Here is a 20,842-nt window from a genome sequence, read left to right on the forward strand (position 1 = left end):
ATAAAATAAAATCAAAATAATAAAGTTAATAGTTGGGTTCCAAAGACCAGTACCATACACGGTGTGGAGTGAGCCACACATTAGCTCGCTCATTGCCCAATCTCAGAAGATAGCTACTTCCAGAAACTACACGACTACCAAAGTATTACTATTGCTATTAAAAAGGGTCAGTCTAGATATCTAAACATAGATTAGGAGGCCAGGAGGGAAACTGCACATCGTTTCTTTCCCACTACTTTTTCTTCCAGCTTCCCAGACTCAGTGCCCCTCAATGGCTTTTGTTCTTGGACTTACAAAGCTGCAAGTCCTGTTCTTCTGAGGAGGAACAATATTCAGAAAGGTAACCGGCCAGAGCCACCTTTGCCCTTCAGAATCAAATCATATCACCTCGGCAATTACTCCTACCAAAAGTTAGGCGCTGACTCCTCCAAGCTTTTGCACCCTATAAACTCTCTCCTCCAAGCTCTTGTACCCTATAATCTTTCTCTCCTTGGCTACTTCTCTCTACATAGTCATCCTCATAAACTCAAGTCTTAGAGTTCATGTCTACAGAACATTACTTTGTTGATCTCATTCTGGTGGCTTTTTGTTACTACAGGGCTGATCCATTTGGCTGTTTTAAGGAAAATACATTATGGCGAGGCTTCTGGACATGTTTGCCTAAACCCCTCCTGCTTCAGTGTGATATGTAGCTCTCACCCTGCTGCATCCCATTCTCACTCCCCACCCTCGTCCTAAAACAGTTGTTTAGTTATTCCCTATTTCCTATATACCCTCAAGCTCCTTAACATTTCTTTAAAAGCAGACTTCCCTTTCCTCCTGGGAGCCAACCAACTCTTCCAGTTACTGCTCAATCTAACGTTTTTTAAAAATTCTCTCATAAACCTCTGGGGAAAAAGAGTTAAAACTTTGTATTTGCTCCCAGGACTTATAAACCAGACTATATACTTAGACCCTCTCTTTTTCTGAAGCTCTGTCAAATAAATGCTGTTTTCTTCTCTCACGTCCTGTGGAACACAGAACCAAGAGGAGGGGCTGATGGTCTCCGTTACTTCTCCCCAACTTCACCCCTATCGAGCCTAATTTTGCTTGTCTGGATGACCCTCTGCTCCTCCTCCTCAACATGATCTACTTCCTCTATTTTCACAGGGTTTCTTTTATATACTCCTCATATCAACACTCTGAGGCAAATATCTTCATCTTATAAATGGTATCAGAGAGATTAAATAATCTGCCCAGGTCACACAGCTAATAAATCAACCTCTTACTGTGCTAGACCCAATACCATCTAAGATGCTGGAGGATACAGAAGTATGGGAACCTAAAGGCACCTGCATCTAAAGACTGCTTTCCTCTTTCCCTATTTACCCAAAATACATGTCTCTAAAGAACAGCTAGTAAGCTAAATGCCAAACTAATGAGAGTACTTTATAAACTGGTTACAAATTATACTGTAATTTTTAATTAATCTCTATATAGTACTTTATCATTAAATTAGAGGCCAACAGCCACAAGTAAAATCTATCCACTCCTTTAGGCTACCTACTTTGCAGCATGAGTAACATCTAAAGTAAGTCCTTCTGGACCAGGATTACTGAATCATTCTTGATATGAAAGTAAAAATAAAAGTGGCCTTGTACTATATTTGGGTTTCTAACTAGAATAATGATCAACACTTCAAATCCCTCTAAGCAGAACAATTAAGGAATAAATCATCATCTTCTTCTATCTAACCACCACGCTGCATAATTAGAAATAGCACCACTTTAAGACAGACATACATATAATACACATTTCCCTATTCCCAAGGAGACAGAAGCACTGGTTTGAGACTTTTGAGTTTTAGAACATCTTTCAGAATTTTGAGCTGTAAACTAAAGGATATTAATATTACATCATAAGATGCTGTTTCTACCTGAAAGTAGAAATGTAGATTTTCAAATTCTTATATGTGACTTTTATGGTGTTAAGACCAAAAATAATTCCTAGAAATAAATGCATCTCTTATTTCACAATGAAAAAAGAGGAATAATTCCATTTATAGAAATTTTATTCTCTCCTATCCCTCCAACCCCTAAAAAAATGAAACCATACACTATATAGCATGTATTACATAACATCATAGATTTCCAAAATAATTGGGACAAAACCTAAAATGCCTATTTTACTCTTAGGAAACCAATGGAGGTGAATAGTGTCAGTTATATTAGGATGAATACACAGTATTAAAAAATTAAACATTTCACTCAATTTTTGAAAAGAGAAAACTACACATGGGGGAAAAATTGTATCCTTTAGAAACACAAATCATGATTTCCACCTCTGAAACAGCAGATGTGCACAGACGTAAATCAGTATTCCATAAACAGGTAGTAATTTAAAGTTCTGAGTTCATTATACCAAAAAGTATTTATCCTGACAATGAGTCCAAGAACACACAACTACTATAGCTATAATTATAGCAAAACACTGAAAATATCAACAAAATGACTCAAACTTAAAAAATACCTAAATAATAGTTGTTATAAATAGGTTTTCTCTACAGATTATAACTTCCAACTACCTGCTTTCTTTCCTGCTTGAATGTTTTTAAAACACAACAATAAAATTCCATGAAGAATGCATAGTTTCTGTGCCACACAATAATTCAAAATAAATGGTTCTCTGAAACAACAGTTTTAATTCAGAGTTTGTCTGAATTCCTAAGAATGATTTTGGAATTTCTGAGTCCTCAGGAGATACAGAAATCCAGAATACAAGTCATTATATTTCCCTAAAACTGAAGATTTAAAAGACTGAATTTCAAGTGCAAAGTACTTCCGATTCACAAAAGCTTGTCTTTGCATTTTTTTTTCAAAGCTTCCTAGTTTCCCATGGCCAGTGGTTCACAAGTCTGCTACAATGAGAATCACCTGGCAGCCTTTTTTTAAAATACCAAACCTTGAATCCCATGACCAGAGATTCTGACTTAATAGGTTTTGGATGGGGTCCAGGCATCAGTATTTCAAAGCTCTCCAAGTATTTCTAATGTACAAGTTCTGCTGTAACAAAACATTTGTGCCCCTAATAATCACTGGGTTATGCAAAAATCACACATAAAAACCACGGAGCTGGGATCCCAGGGTGGCGCAGGGGTTTAGCGCCTGCCTTTGGCCCAGGGCGTGATCCTGGAGACCCGGGATCAAATCCCACGTTGGGCTCCCGGTGCATGGAGCCTGCTTCTCCCTCTGCCTATGTCTCTGCCTCTCTCTCTCTCTCTCTCTCTCTCTCTCTGTGTGTGTGTGTGTGTGACTATCATAAATAAATAAAAATTTTAAAAAAAAAGAAATTTAAAAAATTAAAAAAATTAAAAATAAAAACCATGGAGCTTATTTAAAAAAAAAAATTGGTGTTAGAGGCACAATAGTAAAAAAAAAAAATGTATTAGGAACGCATTTTAAAAAAGACAGAAACCTAAAAAACATTTTGCATGGTTTTACATATATTAAATGGTTAAGAAACACATAAGTTCTATAGAAAAACAAGGCACTTTACCTTGAAAAGATCTGAGGTGTGCTTTTCAAAAATAGATGTCAACAGGGTTGCAGCTTTTGAGTTTTTGTAAGGTAGTAGAAAGAATTATCTGAATTTGGACAGAAAGCTGCAAGACCACATGTGGATAGATGTGACTCATAACACAACAGATGAACAGCGGTAGCCAATAAATGATGAAAGTGTGTGGCTGTGTGAGTTTTATGCATTCCTAGGCAGCTCTATTCATCTGGGTAGTTCTTGGCATTCGTCTGGCACTTCTTCCAGATTTGTGCATGAATGAATACAAACTCACATAATATTCAAATTGTTCCCTAATATAGCAATTGCATTAGAACAAATTCATTTTTTTAAATCAAGCTTTATAGCAGAATTGACTCCACAGTCAGATTTCAGAATTACTGTCTTAAAATACAGACAGTTGAGAATCTAGTTATACCGGTTCTAGTTACAATACATAGTTATTATGTGACTACTAAATAATAAGGCTGGTTCATCAAAAAGCATTTTTCATTACTTTTAATTCCCAAGTAGTATATGGAATATAGTCAATATTTCAGTCCACTTCATGTTCAAAAGATAAACCAATATTTCCCTTCAAAGATGTTGTGCTGAGAATTATCTGTATCATTACACTATTTCAGAAGACAGTTGACTGTCATCTGACAGGTTCAGCTTTACTGAGATATTAGTGACATACAGCATATGCAAGTTTAAGGTGTACCCATAATGATTTGATATATGTATATACCAAAGTGATTACCATAATAAAGTCACTTAACACCTCCATCCCCTCACATGATTGTCCTTTTTATCTTTTGGTGATAACTTCTTAAGATCTACACTCTTAACAACTTTCAAGTATGTATTACAATACAGTACTCTTAAATATAGTCACATGCTGTACATTACAACCCCAGAGATTATTCATTTTACACATGGAAGTTTGTACCCTCTGATCAATACCTTTTCATTTCTCTCCTACCTCCACCACCTCCCTATGCTGGTTTCAACAACCAGCATTTTAATCTCGATTTCTATGAGTTGGCTTATATAGGTTAGAACATGTACTATTTGTCTTTGACTTATCTCACTGAGCATAATGCCCTCAGGTCCACCCATGTTGTCACAAAAGGGAAGATTTCCTTCTTTTTTATGGCTGAATAATCTTCCATTGTGTATATTTACCAAATTTTCTGTATCCATTCATCCAGTGATGAATGTTTAAGTTATTTCCATATCTTGACTATTGTAAATAATTCTGCAATGAACATGACACTGAAGGTATCTCTTCAAGATAATGATTTCATTTTCTTCAGATATATATCCAGAAGCGGGTTTACTGGATCATATGGTAGTTCTATTTTTAATTTTTTGAGGAATCTCCATACTGTTTTTCAAAGTAGCTGTACCAATGTACATTTCCAACAACTGTATACAAGCACTCTATTTTCTCCACAGCATTGCCAACACCACTTATCTCTTGTCTCTCTGATAACAGCCATTTTAATAGTTATGAAGAAACATCTCATTGTGGTTTTGATTTGCATTTCCTTGATTACTAGTAATATTGAGCATCTTTTCACCCATCTTTTGGGCATTTGTTATGTGTTCTTTGGAAAACTGTACTCAGATCTTTCATCCATTTTTTTTGTTGGATTGTTTTTTTTTGCTATTGAGTTGTAAGAGTTCCTTACATTTTGAGTATTAAACTCCTTATCAGATAGATGATTTACAAATACTTTCTCCCATTCCTAACATTACCTACTAATTTTGCCCAATGTTTCCTGCTGTGCAGAATATTTTTATTTTTGCTTTTGCTGCTTGTACTTTTCGAAAACTATCCAAACACTGTTGCCAAGACCAATGTCAAGGAGTTTCTCCCCTATGTTTTCAACTTATAGTAGTTTTAGAATTGAAGGTCTTATATTTAAGTTTTTAAGTCATTCTGAGTTCATTTTTGTGAATGGTATAGCAGAGAGGTTCAATTTCATTCTTTTGTATGTGAATATCCAGTTTTCCCAAAACTATTTATTAAAGAGATTATTCTTGGCATCCTTGTCAAATATTAGTTGGCTATATATGCATGGTTTTATTTCTGAGATCTCAATTCTGTTTTATTGGTCTACACACCTGTTTTTATGCCATATCATACTGTTCTGATTGTTATATCTTTATAATAAAGTTTGAAGTCAGGAATTTGATGCAAACGTAAAAGTAAGAGCCAAGGGTGCCCAGGTGGCTCAGTTGGCTAATTGTCTCCAAGTAACCAAGTATCAACAATCCCAAAACAAAGCTCAAGAATATTTTTTTTTAATGAAAATATTCAGTACCTGAAAAGGTAAAATTCACAATGCCTGGCATCATATCAAAGACTACCAAGTATAAAGATGCAATAGAAAAATGAGAACAAAAAAAAAAAAAAAAAGAAAAATGAGAACAATCAATCAAAACTGGCCCAGAAATAACAGAGATTATAAAAGACAAGAAGAATAAAAGCTACTGTAACTACATTCCAAAAAACTAGAGGAAAGAATATTAGGTAGACACATGGAAGATTAAAAAAAAAAAAAGATTCAAATTGAACTATTAGAGATAATTCATTTATTTAGGACTTGTTCATTTTCAATATGGAAATGGCTCAGCTACTCAATTTCTCTTTCCTTCTCTCCATCTCCCCCACCCTAAACCACAGGTGTGCAGCAAAAGGAAGAGCTGGTTTGGGCAGGTATGAGAAGATAAAGGAATAGTACAGACAGGCATTTTTTTAAAAGATTTATTAATTTACAGGAGAGAAAGAGAGAGCATATGGGTGAGTGGCGGTAAGGACAGAGGGAAAGATTAAAGCAGATTCCAACATGCAGAGCCCAACATGAGGTGGATCTCAGGACCCCTAAGATCATGACCTGAGCCAAAATCAAAAGCCTGACACTTAACCAACTGGGCTACCCAGGCTCCCCCACATATTTAAATTTATTTTATTTTTATTTTTTAAGGATTTTATTTATTTGTTCATGAGAGACACACACACAGAGAGAGAGAGAGAGAGAGAGAGAGAGAGGTGCAGAGAGGCAGAGACAGGCAGAAGGAGAAGCAGGCTCCTTGCAGGGAGCCAGACATGGGACTCCTCTGGGATCACGCCCGGGGCTGAAGTCAGCACTGAACCGCTGAGCCACCCGGGCTGCTCCATTTAAATTTATTTAAATTTAAATTCTGGCAAAACAGTAAGTGGTATTGCCAGAGGAAGAGGAAAGAGGAAGTTACACTGCTAGAAATGGAAAGGTAAGGGAGAGAGAGTTAAGCTCATTGATAGGGTTATAAAAGGGCACCAGAAGTGAAAAATACCTGACATGAAAAATAAAATTAACGACAATTAGGCATTGCATAAAATAAGACTAGTGAAATGGAAGACTTAAAATAGAAAGTAACCACAATGAAACAGAGAGAAAATAGAAAAATAGAGTATCCGTAAACTCTAGGATAATTTCAAATAGTAAAATATATATACATATCTATAATTGGAGTCCCCAAAGGAGAGAAAGGACTAAAATATTTTTATAAAAAATAATAGCTGATATTTTTTAAGTTAATTAAAACTGTAAGCCCACAGATATAAAAGGTCAACAAACACCCAGCACAAGAAAGATTTAAAAAATTACACAGCAGCATATAACAGATTGTTTTATTTTTTTTTTATTTTATTTATTTATTTATGATAGTCACACAGAGAGAGAGAGAGAGTCAGAGACATAGGCAGAGGAGAAGCAGGCTCCATGCACCAGGAGCCCGAAGTGGGAACAGATTGTTTTAAATCAGTAATAAGGAAAAAAATCTTAAGCCAGCCAGAGGAAAAAACATTAGGCATGATTATTTCATCAGAAACAATGCAGACAACAATAAAACACCTTTGAAGTATTAAAGGAAAAAAGCAGCCACTTTTGCTACCCAGTCTGCCTAGTAACTGCCACTAATAAAAGCCACCTGACTTCAGAACATCATCTCCCAGGGGCCTGGCCCACCATTTCAGGGCCAGTCAGGCCTTCCTATGTGCAGACATTTTTCAATAAATATACCTACAGCACTGGTTAAAACAAATAAATAGGGATGCCTGGGTGACTCAGTAGTCGAGCATCTGCCTTGACTCAGGGCCTGATCCAGAGATCCAGGAATCAAGTCCACATCGGGATCCCCGCAGAAAGCCTGATTCTCCCTCTGCCTATGTCTCTGCCTCTCTCTGTGTGTCTCTCATGAATAAATAAATAAAATCTTAAAAAAATAAAATAAAAATTAAATAAATAAAAGGAAGGAAGGAAAAAGAAAGAAGAAACACCAACCTAGAATTCTGTATATAGCAAAAATATTTTTCAAAAACAACACAACATAAAGACATTTTCACATTTACAAAACCTGAAAAAAATAAATTACCAGCAGACTTCCATTATAAGAAATATTAAAGGAAGTCCAAGAAGAAAAAAATAATACCAGATAGAAATCTGGATCTACACAAAGACATGAAGAGTACCATGAGTTGTAACCTAGTGGGTAAATATAAAGACATGTTCTTATTTATTTAAATTATCCAAAAGGTAATCAACAATTTACAGCAATAATAATTATAACGTATTGTGGGATTTATAACACAAGTAGAATTAAAAAGCTTCATGATAGTAACACAAAGTATAGGCAGGAGAAATGAAAGTATACTATTGCAAGTATATTATTATAGATAAGGTTCTATATATATGACTAATTTATAAAAGTATAGAAAGTTAAAGATGTATATACTATGAATCCTAAATCAACCATTAAAATAACACAATAACAATGATAGGTGATGACCCAGTAAAGTAGGTAAAAATAGAATGAAAAAAAATCAAAATAAGAGAAAAAATGAAAATAAGAACAAAGAAAAAACACACAGAAGAGAAAGCAAACAGCAAACTGACAGACTAAACTCTGACAATATAAAAAATCACATTAAATGAAAACAGCCTAAACACACCGATTACATGGCAGTGACTGTCCTGTGAGGAAACAAACAAAGCAAGACCCAACCACATGCTACCGATAAGAAACCCACTCTAAATATAACAACTATATAGGATGATAAATATATAATATGCTAACATTAACCAAAAGAAAGCTGAAGTGGTCCTATTAATATCAGACAGAGTAGATTTCATAGCAAAGAATATTGTAAGTGATAAAGAAGGTAATGTCATAAATTAAAAATGAGTCAATTCATAAGAATTTTAAAAATCCTCAAAAATAGTTACCTAATACATTTTGTCAAAAAAAATCTAAGCATTTATTACCTAATTAAGGTATTATTATCTAATTAACAGAGATTCACAATTATGATAAGTAAAAATTGATGAAACTGCAAGGAGATACAAATTCACAGTTATAATCAAGAGTTTCAATATTCATCTTTCAATAATTGACAGAATAAGTGGACAAAAATGAGTAAAGAAATAAAAGATCTGATCACCACTATCAACCATCTTGACCTAACTGCCATTTATAGAACATATCACCCAATAACAACAGGATATCCAGTGCACATGAAACAGTTACCCTGACAGACCATATTTTGGACCATGAAACAAGTATTCATAAATTTAAAGGCACAAAATAGGCTCTTGGAGAGCAATGGAACTAAGTTCAAAATCAGTAACAAAAAAATGTCTCTGGAAAAAAAATATTAAATTCGGGTAAAATCAAAGTAAAAAAGAGCAAATAAAACCCAAATTCAGTGGGGAAAAAATTAATGGATTTCAGAGGAGAAATCAATGCAATAGAAAACAAAATCAATGAAATCAAAAGGTAGTTCTCAGAAAATATCAGTAAAGTTGATAAAACTCTAGCCAGTCTGATAAGGAAAAAAAAAAGAGAGAGAGAAGACAAACCTGCCAATATCAGGATGAAAAAGGTATTAAAAGGATAATAATGGAAAATAATAACCAACATAAAAAATTTGACAACTTAGACAAAAGTGAACAAATTCCTTGAAAAGCACAATCTATTAAAATTCACTCAAGAAGAAAAAGACTATCTGAATAGCCTTCTAAACATTAGTTTAATTAAAAATCTCCTGTCAAAGAAAATGTTAGGCCCTGATGACTTCATTGGTGAATTCTATCAAACATTTAAGTAAGAAATAAAAGCAATTCTATACAAACTTCACCAGAAAACTAAAGAGAAAAATACTCCCAACTTGTTCAATGAGGCCAGCATTACTCTGATACTGAAACCATACGACATGACAAGACAACCGCAGACCAAGATAACTGAGACAAGAATTTCAAAAACAAAAAAAAAATTTAGCAAACTGAATCCAAAGATTAAAAAAAGATACAATATATAATACTAGGTGGGGTTTAATCCAGGAATACAAGATTGTTCTAACATTTGAAACATCTGAAAATCAGTGAACACGTTTCAATATATCAACTGAAAAAAAAAATACAATACAATCATCTAAGCAGAAAAAGACAAACCACTTGACAAAACCCAACATCAATGCATGAAAAAACTCAACTAAGTAGTAGAACCTTCCACAAGCTTATATTAGATAGCTACAAAAAACTCACAGCTAACAGCATACTTAATGGTAAAAAGACTAAATGTGTCTCCCTTAAGATCAGCAACAAGACATGGGCATCTGTTGTCTATACTCGCATTTAGGTTGTGCTAGTTCCTAGCCAGTGCAAAAACTCAGGAAGAACAAATAAAAGGCAAACAAATGGAAGGGAAGGAAAATTGTCTTTGTTTGCAGAAGACCCAATCAACCTGTGTAGAAAATCCAATGGAACCTACAAAAAAGCTACAAATAAGCTAGTTTCACAAAGTTCATGTTATGAGATTAGTGTATATATATTAACAACGAACAGTCAGAAAATTAAATATAAAAAAATACAGTTACAAGAGCATCAAAAAATATGAAATACACATAAATCTGAAAGACCTATACACTGAAAACTGTAAGACTACTCAGAAAAGTTAAAGACAATAAATACCACATTTATGGACGGGAAGACCCAATATTGTTAAGGTATATACATTTTTCCCATATATATCTATATAGTCACTGCATTCCAGTCAAAATCCAGCAGCCTTTTTTATTTTTTTAAGATTTTATTTATTTATTCATGACAGAGAGAGAGAGAGACAGGCAGAGGGAGGAGCAGACTCCATGCAGAGAGCCCAACACGAGACTCGATCTCGGGTCTCCAGGACCACACCCCGGGCCAAAGGCAGCACTAAACCACTGGGCCACCAGGGCTGCCCTCCAGTAGCCTTTTTAAAGATTTTACTTATTCATTCATGAGACACACAGAGAGAGAAGCGGAGACACAGGCAGCGGGAGAAGCAGGCTCCTCACAGGAGCCCAATGTGGGACTTGATCCTGGGACCCCAGGATATCGCCCGGAGCCAAAGGCAGATGTTCAACTGTTGAGCCACCCAGACATCCCTCCAGTAGCATTTTTTAAAATAAATATTGACAAGCTAATTCTAAAATTCACATGAAACTGCAAAGGAACTAAAATAGCCAAACGTATTTTGATAGAAAAAAAATACTGAAAAATTACACTACTGACTTTGACTATTATAAAACATCAAAATAAAAACTGTGTTATTGGTGTCAGGTTAGACAAAAACACAAATGGAACAGAATAAATTGTGTAGAAATAGGCTCACAAATTATGGTCAATTGATTTCATTCAACAAAGAAGCAAAGGAGAAAGCTTAATCTTTTCAACAAATGCTGCTAGAACAAATGGATACGTTTGCAAAAAACTTTGATCATACCTTGCCCCTTCCACAAAGATTAACTAATGACACAACACTCTAAAGGAAAAAAAATTGATATACTGGACTCGTTTAAGATAGAATAAATGATGACTTTTCAGTGTTAAGAGGAAAGGCTGACACATTCCTTGCTTTTCTTTGGGTTTTCAACCATTGTTCACTGTTATCTCTCAACATTTACTCTTTGAAAGGCAATCTTGCCTGTTTAAGCCATCCGTCCCATTCTTTATCACTTTTCCCTAGCCCCCTTTCCCATTCTCAAAACTCTCCTGCCTTTCTAAATTATTTTAGTATTTGTCTCCATCTATCCCTCATCAAAATACCTGACACTGCAGTGTCTACGCTGATGATTCTTCCATTGGCCTGACTTCATAAATCTTCAACCTTCTTACTTATTAATTCTATTTCTTGCTTCTTTCATTATCTTACTTCTCTAAAGAGTAAAATTCCAGTTCAACATGGTAAATAGAACACATGGCTATGTTCCACTTCTTCCCAAAATCCCACTAAAACAATGGGATATTATAATAATGTAGTTATTTAAAGTATAAATTCACAATAACAAAGAAAATAGAACAAGGGGCAACAACAGATAAGATATGATGCCAAAAAAACATAAGAAAATGAAAAGTAGGTAAATGGTAACTGATCAGCATATCAAGAAACGTTGAAACACAAGTGTTCCGCAAAGTGTAGGTCAAGGGTAGGTCAAGAAGAAAAGGCCATGTAGGGGAAAAAGGTGGTCAAAGGTACAAATTTCTAGTTAAAAGATCAAGAAGTAAAAAAAAAAAAAAAGATCAAGAAGTACTAGGTGTATAATACAACATGATGGCTAAAATTAACACGGCTATATGATATATAGAAATGTTAAGAGTAGATCCTAAGAGTTACATCATAGAAAGATTTTTTTCTTTTAATTGTATCTATATGAGATGATGGATGTTAATGAAACATACTGTAATAATCAGAATCAAAATATCATGCTGAAAAAAAAAAAAAAACCAACTATCATGCTGTATACCTTAAACTTACACAGTGATGCATGTATGTCAATTATTTCTCAATAAATAAAAAGAAGAAAAGGCTAATTAATAGGGTCAGATCTATAATCAAAGTAAAGCTCAGAAACTGGAGAAACCTATATGAAAGAAGAGGAGACGATATTAAAACAGAAGAATTGATTCAAAGTCTTTATAAGGAGTAGACACAACTCTCATTTCTATTGCTCAGCCCACACAAACATGTAATTGTTCTTCCCCCAATTCAGAAGAAAAAAAGAGGAGAAAATAAACCAGAGAGCCTCTGGACTAAGAGACATCAGGCAGCTTACCAAAAACAGGAAGATTAACTGAAGTATGACTCTTAGAACACTCAACCTACTTTCCCTATCAATTCTCATACATGACAGGGTGGTCAAACCAAATGTAAGACAAGTTTTTTGGTTTTTTTTTTTTATGTTTTTAAGATTTCATTTATTTATTCATAGAGACAGAGAAAGAAAGGCAGAGACACAGGCAGAGGGAGAAGCAGGCATCATACAGAGAGCCTGATGTGGGACTCGATCCAGGGTCTCCAGGATCACGCCCTAGGCTGCAGGCGGCGCTAAACCGCTGCACCACCGGGGCTGCCCGTAAGACAAATTAAATATGAATTTCAAATAAACAATAAATAATTACCAGTGCATGTATGTTCCAAATATTGTATGCAAAATTTAACTGCTGTCCTATATTTTTATTTGCTATGTCTGGCAACCCCATTTTCACACTAGAGACTAGAGAATTCCTTTTTGGGGATCCAGATTGGCCTTAGGAAAGGAAGTTAAAGATGCCAACATTAAGGAACTCTCAATGAAATCACAGATCCTGACCTGATCATACAATCAGACACACACACATGTTCCATAGGGAACAGTTTCCTCCAAAATTTACTCAAATCCTAAGACATATTAGTACAGTAAAAGAAATACACTACTTTTTAACTTTCCAAAGTAAAGCAAGGAAGATTTTAACTTTAAATAAGTATAGTGAAATGTGATTTTTAAGTAAGAAAATGGAAATAAATAAAGAAGAAATCCCAAGAACTATTAAGGTGTATAATATTTCATCTTTATTGCCCTCAAAAAACAATTAACAGTGCAATTTGGCCTTTATTTTCATGGCACTTAACTTTAAATTTTATATTATATTTTTATAATCTGAGAGTTAAAAAACCATATTGTTTATCCAAAGAGTTTTTTAGTGTGATGAACTCATCAGTATATTATTACTTTAGTAATGAATGATAGCAAAGAATGCTATGTGTTAAAAAAAAAAAAAAAAAACAACTCTCTCTGAGGGCAGCCTGGGTGGCTCAGAGGTTTAGCGCCGCCTTTGGCCAGGGTGTGATCCTGGAGACCCCGGATGGAGTCCCATGTCAGGCTCCCCGCATGGAGCCTGCTTCTCGCTCTGCCTGTGTCTCTGCCCCTCTCGCTCTGTCTCTCATGAATAAAAAAAAAAAAAAAAAAAAAAAATTAAAAAAAAAAAACCTCTATATGATTCACTACACGAATGATTCATGGAAGAACTCAGGGAAGGTGGGTTTTAATGGATATTTGTTTCAAAAGATAATAGTAAGTCTCAAGAGATGCAAGGAAATAGAGTAATAAAGGAAACAAAATTTGTAAAAGTGGCTCTCATCCAAAATCATTATAATAATCTATTTTTTTAATTTCAAAATTCAAAAATTTCAGACCTACTAACTCAGATTCAAGAGGTAGGGTACAAAATGTATAATTTTTGAAACTTCCCCCATGAGATTCTGATAATCAACAAGATTTTCAAACTACTATTTGAGAGCGCTACTTTGGGTATGCTCATTCAACAGTGTGATCTATTTGCCCTAAGCACAATTATGATGCTATCCACAATAAATAATGAAATTATTCTCCTTACCTTGGATACATTGCTGACATAATTCATTTGAACAGTACTTTCTTTATCAACTTGATTACAAAGGTTCTGTAAAGTAGATGCATATTCTTTATCACTTTTTATTCTCAGGGCCATAAATTTCTTCACTGTTTCCAGTAACCGTAATTCCCAGTCTTGCAATTTTAGCACAGCTTCATGTGAATTCTTCAGGTCACTCCCAAACCCCATTTTTGTAAGGCACTGTCTTATCCACCACACTGCGCTGTGAGCCTTCTAATCAGCACATATCTGTGTATGTAAACAGAAGAAAAAAAAAGTCTTAAAAGGAAATTTATCTTCAAAGGAAAGTTATGGCCTATTTTTAGGGTAAAAAAATCACTACAAATTAATGCTTTCATCACCCAAATATCAAGAATGAGATGAGGATGCCCATTCTCACTGCTCCTACTGAACACAGTGCTGGAGGTTCTAGCCAGTACAAGGAGATCAATGAAATAATCTCCATGGAAATTGAAAAAGAAAGAAGTGAAATTATCTTTATTTACAGAGGACATGAGATTGTATAGAGGAAATCCTAAGGAATGTAATAAAAAAGAAGTATTAGAATTAAAAGTGAGCTTTATAAGATCACAAGATACAAGATTGATATATAAACATCAATTGTATTTCTTTTTTATTTTTTAAGATTTTATTTATTTATTCATGAGAGGCAAAGACAATTGTATTCGAGGCACCCCTCAATTGTATTTCTTTACACAGGCAACGATCAATCTGAAAATGGCATTAAAAAACAATCCTATAGGGCACCTGGGTGGCTCAGTGGTTGAGCGTCTGGCCTTTGGCTCAGGTCATGATCCCAGGGTCCTGGGATCGAGTCCCACATTGGGCTCCCTGAAGGGAGCCTGCTTCTCCCTCTGCCTATGTCTCTGCCCCTCTCTCTGTGTCTCTCATGAATAAATAATAAAATCTTTAAAAAAAAAAATCCTATACCCAACAGCATCAAAAAGATCAAAATAGGAATAAATTTTATAAAATACATTAAAAACCTGTGCTCTTAAATTTACAAAATATTGTTAAAAGAAATTAAGGAAGACCTAATAGACCTAAATAAACAGACTCATGTCAATGGATCCAAAAGACTTAATATGGTTAAGAAAGCAATCCCCTCCCATTTGACCTACAGATTTAACTTAATCCATACTAACATATGGATTTTTTTTTTCAGAGATTGAAAACGTAATTTAAAAAAATCTTGAAAAAGAAGAACAAAGCTAGAAGGCTCATACTTCTTGATTTCAAACTTAATAAATAGCTACAATAATCAAGACATTGTGGTACTGGCACACAGACAGACAGAGATCAATGGAATAGAATGGAGGGTCCAGATGTGAATCTTCACATTTATGATTTTCTACAAGGATGCCAAGTCTTTTCATTTAGAATAAAAAGTCTTTCAACTGATGGTGCTTGGACACCTGGATTTCCACATGCAAAAGAATGAAGCAAGATGCCTTCCTTAGGCCATACATAAAAAAATTTAACTCTAAAGGGATAATAGATCTAAATATCAGAGCTAAAACTATGAAACTCTCAGAAGAAAACATAGTAGTAAATCTTTGTGATCTTGGCTCTGGAAACGATTTCTTAGATATGATACCATAAGAAGAAGGAACAAAATAAAAATATGTAAATTACATTTAATCAAAATTTTAAACTTCTGTACTCTACACATCATTAAGAAAGCGAAAAGAACACAGAATGGGAGAAAACACTAGCAAATACTTATTTGATAAGGAACATCCATCTGGAATATACAAAGAATTCTTACAACTCAATAATAAAAAGGCAGATAAACCAATTAAAATGGGCAATCGACATTTCTCCAAACAAGAGTTGCAAATGTCCAATAAACACATGAAAAGATATTCAATATCATTAGCCATTAGGAAAATACCAAACAAAACCGCAATGAAATATCACATCACACCACTAGGATGGATGTCTTTAATCAAATGACAGATGATATCCAGTGTTAGAGGCTGTGAAGAAATGATAACCCTCATATACTACTTGTGGAAATGTAACATGGGGCAATTCCTCAAGGTTAAAAGCAGCTATGATATGAACTAGAAATTCCACTCTGGCATATATTTCCAAGAGGAATGAAAACATATGCCCACACAGAACTCATACATCAATATTCCAGCAAAACTATTCATAACAGTTACAAAGTAGAAATAATCCAAATATCAATCAACTGATGAATGGATATATAAAACACAATATATACATACAACATAATATCAGCAATGAAAAGGAACAAAGTATTGATAGAAGTTACAATATAATCAATCAACTCTGTGAACAGAATAAAAACCACTGAACTATACCGTTTAAGTGGGTGAATTCTTCAGCATGTGAGTTATATCTCAATAAAGTTGCTTAAAAAAATCACTACAGCATAACTTATAATCATCTAAAGGTCAGTTCTCAGAAATTTCCTCAAAATATCTTGCTTGTTTGCTATAAATCCCGAAAACTATGATAGCATTTATTTTGTTCTCCAGACTTCTAAAATTTCAGGCAATGAATCTTTCAGGGCCTGTTAAAAGAAATGAAAAAACACACTTCTTATTTTTAGTTCTGGCTTATCCATACCAGAAGTCACTTTGTTAATTCAGCTGAGATCCTCTAAGCCATAGAGGAAAAATGAAAAGAGTTTTATGTTTCTAACCTCAGTGGTAACATCTAAAGAGATGGTAAAAATATGGGTTTTCCAAATAGAGAACAAATCACAATTTCTTCCCAACAGAAAACTGTCGTTTTATGATCAAATAAGTAGAGGAGAGAAAAAAAGTTTGTGGAAAACTGTACTACATCAAAGTTCCTGAAGTAGCAACCAGGTCAAACCAAATGGACCTTAACATAATTAAGTCAATACAAAGTAATGGACTTATTCACTTTAATGTGGAATAAGAGAATTCCAGTTTTTTTACTTTGGACATAGTAGCTTTAAAAATTTTACTTTCGGGATCCCTGGGTGGCGCAGCAGTTTGGCGCCTGCCTTTGGCCCAGGGCGCGATCCTGGAGACCCGGGATCGAATCCCACATCGGGCTCCCGGTGCATGGAGCCTGCTTCTCCCTCTGCCTGTGTCTCTGGCTCTGTCTCTGCCTGTGTCTCTGGCTCTGTCTCTCCTTCTATCTCTCAAGAATAAATAAATAAATAAATAAATCTTAAAAAAAAAAAAATTTTACTTTCATACAGTGTATCTTTATAGGACACAAAAGTTTACAAAGAAGATTTTTCTATTATTTTACCTACAGCTCATCTAAGCCTTAGTAAAGACACATTCTACTTCAACCTATGTTTTCAATGAAAAAATAAGAAATTATTTTTGAAACCAATGAAATGTGAAATATTTTCCTTTTTTAGAACTATATCCGGATCCCTGGGTGGCACAGCGGTTTAGCGCCTGCCTTTGGCCCAGGATGCGATCCTGGAGACCTGGGATCGAGTCCCATGTCGGGCTCCCGGTGCATGGAGCCTGCTTCTCCCTCTGCCTGTGTCTCTGCCTCTCTCTCTCTCTCTCTGTGTGTGTGTGACTATCATAAATAAATTTTAAAAAAAATTTAGAACTATATCTGAGGGGCACCTGGGTGGCTCAGTGGTTGAGCATCTGCTTTCGGCTCAGGTCGTGATCCCACAGTCCTGGGATGGAGTCCCTCATCAGGCTTCCTGCAGGGAGCCTGCTACTCCCTCAGCCTATGTCTCTGCCTCTCTTTCTGTGTGTCTCTCATGAATAAATTGATAAAATATTCTCTTAAAAAATAAATAAATAAATAAATAAATACATCTGAGTTTGTGGTTCATTTTATTCTATAACTTGGGATAAATATCACTTCTACTTCTAAATACATCTAGCTCTCATCTTAACTTTGATAATTTTTTTTCTCCCATTATCAGGAACTTCAAAAGGATTATGAAGAGCTCAAAAGGATAAAGAGGGAACTAGAATCTAGCAGCTATACGAGAAACACTCCAGCCCATCCTAAAGGCAGTAATTCTAGGTCTAGAAATATAAAATAATTTCATTTATAGTCCACTCCTTAAGGAATGACAAATGATAAGAATTTTATTTATTTTTTTTTAATTTTTATTTATTTATGATAGTCACACACAGAGAGAGAGAGAGAGGCAGAGACACAGGCAGAGGGAGAAGCAGGCTTCATGCACCGGGAGCCTGACGTGGGATTCGATCCCGGATCTCCAGGATCGCGCCCTGGGCCAAAGGCAGGCGCTAAACCACTGCGCCACCCAGGGATCCCTGATAAGAATTTTAAAAACGACTCCTTAAAAAATTAACACCTCTTCTAATTGTTAAATTTGTAGAGATTATAAATACTTTAGAAATTAAGGGAATGATATCCTACAATTTTTTCCAATACTGTCAAATGACATAAATACAACTATTTGTTTCAGTAGTGTTTAAAGTCATAATAACAGAAGAAACAGAAAGATCCATCAAAAGGAACTGACTAGGTAAATTACAATCAAGTCTGCTGCATCTGATTGTAATGAAACAATCCTAGGCAGTGCCATTCAAATCACAGTCTATGTGAATGTGTTCAGTGTCCAACCTTTACAATCATCTGTGGTAGATGTGATCATAGTATATTCATTCAGTGGAATATCATTCAGTCCTAATAAAAAATGACAAAATCTTTTGTGTATTGATCTGGAACTATCATTAAAAACTTCTAACTGAAAAAAGTGAGACACAGAACTTACATCATATAAAAAAGACAAAGAATGATAGAAATAAACTTTCCTTGTAAGTATAAAATATATTTTATATATATAAACATAAAATATATTTATATTTCATGAAGAACACGCAATGGCTGGGCACTGGAGTGGGAGAGGGATTTTTCATTATATTCCCTTTTGAACATTTGACTCTTGTGCTGACTATATTCATACTACCTTTTCAAAAAATAAATTAAAGAATTTCTGAAGAAAATAATAATAATAATAATGAAAGCTAGATTAGCCCAGAAAAGTTTCCTAGAAATACCAAGATTTGAGATAGGAGTGGAAAATGACCATAATTTAGATTATAAAAAGTCAAAGAGGAAATGCATTCCAGGAAGTAGGAGCGATATGGGACAAAAGAAAAAAAAAAGGAATATGAGGTAAAGCTAAGAAAAAAAGTCTCCAAAATCAAGCTATATGTGGCAAGTCATAGAAGATGCCATACCAGTTTTCCTGCTATTCCACTGTTCAGGAAACTACTAAGGATCAAATTCCTTGAATTAATCGGTTTTAAAGCAAAATAACATGGTCATGAATGTGATTTTTTTTTTTTAATGACTAATTTACTGGTGCTAGTTACATAAGTATGTTCAGTTTGTGAAATTTCATCAAGCTGAGCATCTGTGATTCAGGCACTTTTCTAACTGTATGTTACAGTAATAAATATAAAGAGGGACATAGAAATATATTTTAATCTAATAGAGCCATAAAATAGCCTGAAGAAAGAGGAAAAAAACAAAGTGAAACATAAGATAAATGAATAAGTCATAGCAATATATAACTTGAAAAATGAGAATCCACAACTGACAATATCAGTGAGACTTAAGAAGAAAGATTCTTGACTTGGAGTATCAATTTAGGGAACAGAAGAGAGACAGATGATCCAATGACAACTTCAAAGCTTTTAATAAGAGATGTTGACAATTGGGATGCCTGAGTCGCTCAGCGGTCCAGCATCTGCCTTCGGCTCAGAGTGTGATCCTGGAGTTCCAGGATCAAGTCCTGCATCAGGCTCCCCGCAGGAGCCTGCTTCTCCCTCTGCCTGTGTCTCTGCCTTTCTCTCTCTGTGTCTCTCATGAATAAATAAATAAAATCTTTTTTAAAAAAAGAAAGAAATGTTGGCAAATACCAATGGAATTGGAAGAATGAGAATACAGAGCTCCTTTAAAGAAAAAATAAAAGAGATTTGGTAGAGTTACGGATACCAGGATGAAAAAGAAGATATTCACAATGCCAAATGTCAGAGAAAGATGTGAAATTTGCAAAAAAAAAAAAAAAAAAAGTCATTATTGGAATGTGGGGATAAATTTGATATAGTGAAGCAGTATCTCAGAAGCTCCTACCTCTAATAACTAATATAAAGAACAAAAAACTGCTTTTAAGAAAGATCAAAAATTTAAACATATCATCAGTAAATAAAGCAAATACCAACTTCATGCTACAAGTTTCACAGCACGGTTTCAAGGAAAAGAAAGAGGAAATTCTGGTGCTCTGTGTACTATAGCAACGTGCCCAATACTACCCCAACTTCCAGAAGACTTTCTGAGGAATCAGAGTTAACAAAATCCTGAGAATTCACACTAGATACTCCAATATGAAAAGAAGCAGCCAATCTAGTGAAAGTCAAAAAAATACCTGAAGAGAGAAGCCGCCCTGCACCAGGGCAGGGCATTACAAAATGTAGGTCAGCCTCAGCTTGCCATACACCAGGCTCTGTGAAGAACTGGTGGATGAAATTAAATCCAGGAGAAGAAGATGCTTATGGAATTTCATAAGA

General features: G+C 34.7%; 1 protein-coding gene across 6 annotated transcripts in view; it reads right to left on the reverse strand.

Moving 5' to 3' along the window:
- FER (FER tyrosine kinase) overlaps positions 1 to 20,842 on the reverse strand; it is a 435,215-nt gene that overhangs the window by 374,147 nt on the left and 40,226 nt on the right. For all 6 annotated transcript variants that reach the window (XM_041752267.1, XM_041752266.1, XM_041752262.1 and 3 more), the window contains one exon: positions 14,274 to 14,540. In XM_041752267.1, coding sequence (XP_041608201.1) covers positions 14,274 to 14,480 — 207 coding nt within the window. In that variant the 5' untranslated portion in view covers positions 14,481 to 14,540. The remainder of the gene's footprint in view (positions 1 to 14,273; positions 14,541 to 20,842) is intronic.

This window comes from Vulpes lagopus, chromosome 4 (assembly GCF_018345385.1).
Source record: "Vulpes lagopus strain Blue_001 chromosome 4, ASM1834538v1, whole genome shotgun sequence".
Classification (NCBI taxonomy): Eukaryota; Metazoa; Chordata; class Mammalia; order Carnivora; family Canidae; genus Vulpes; species Vulpes lagopus.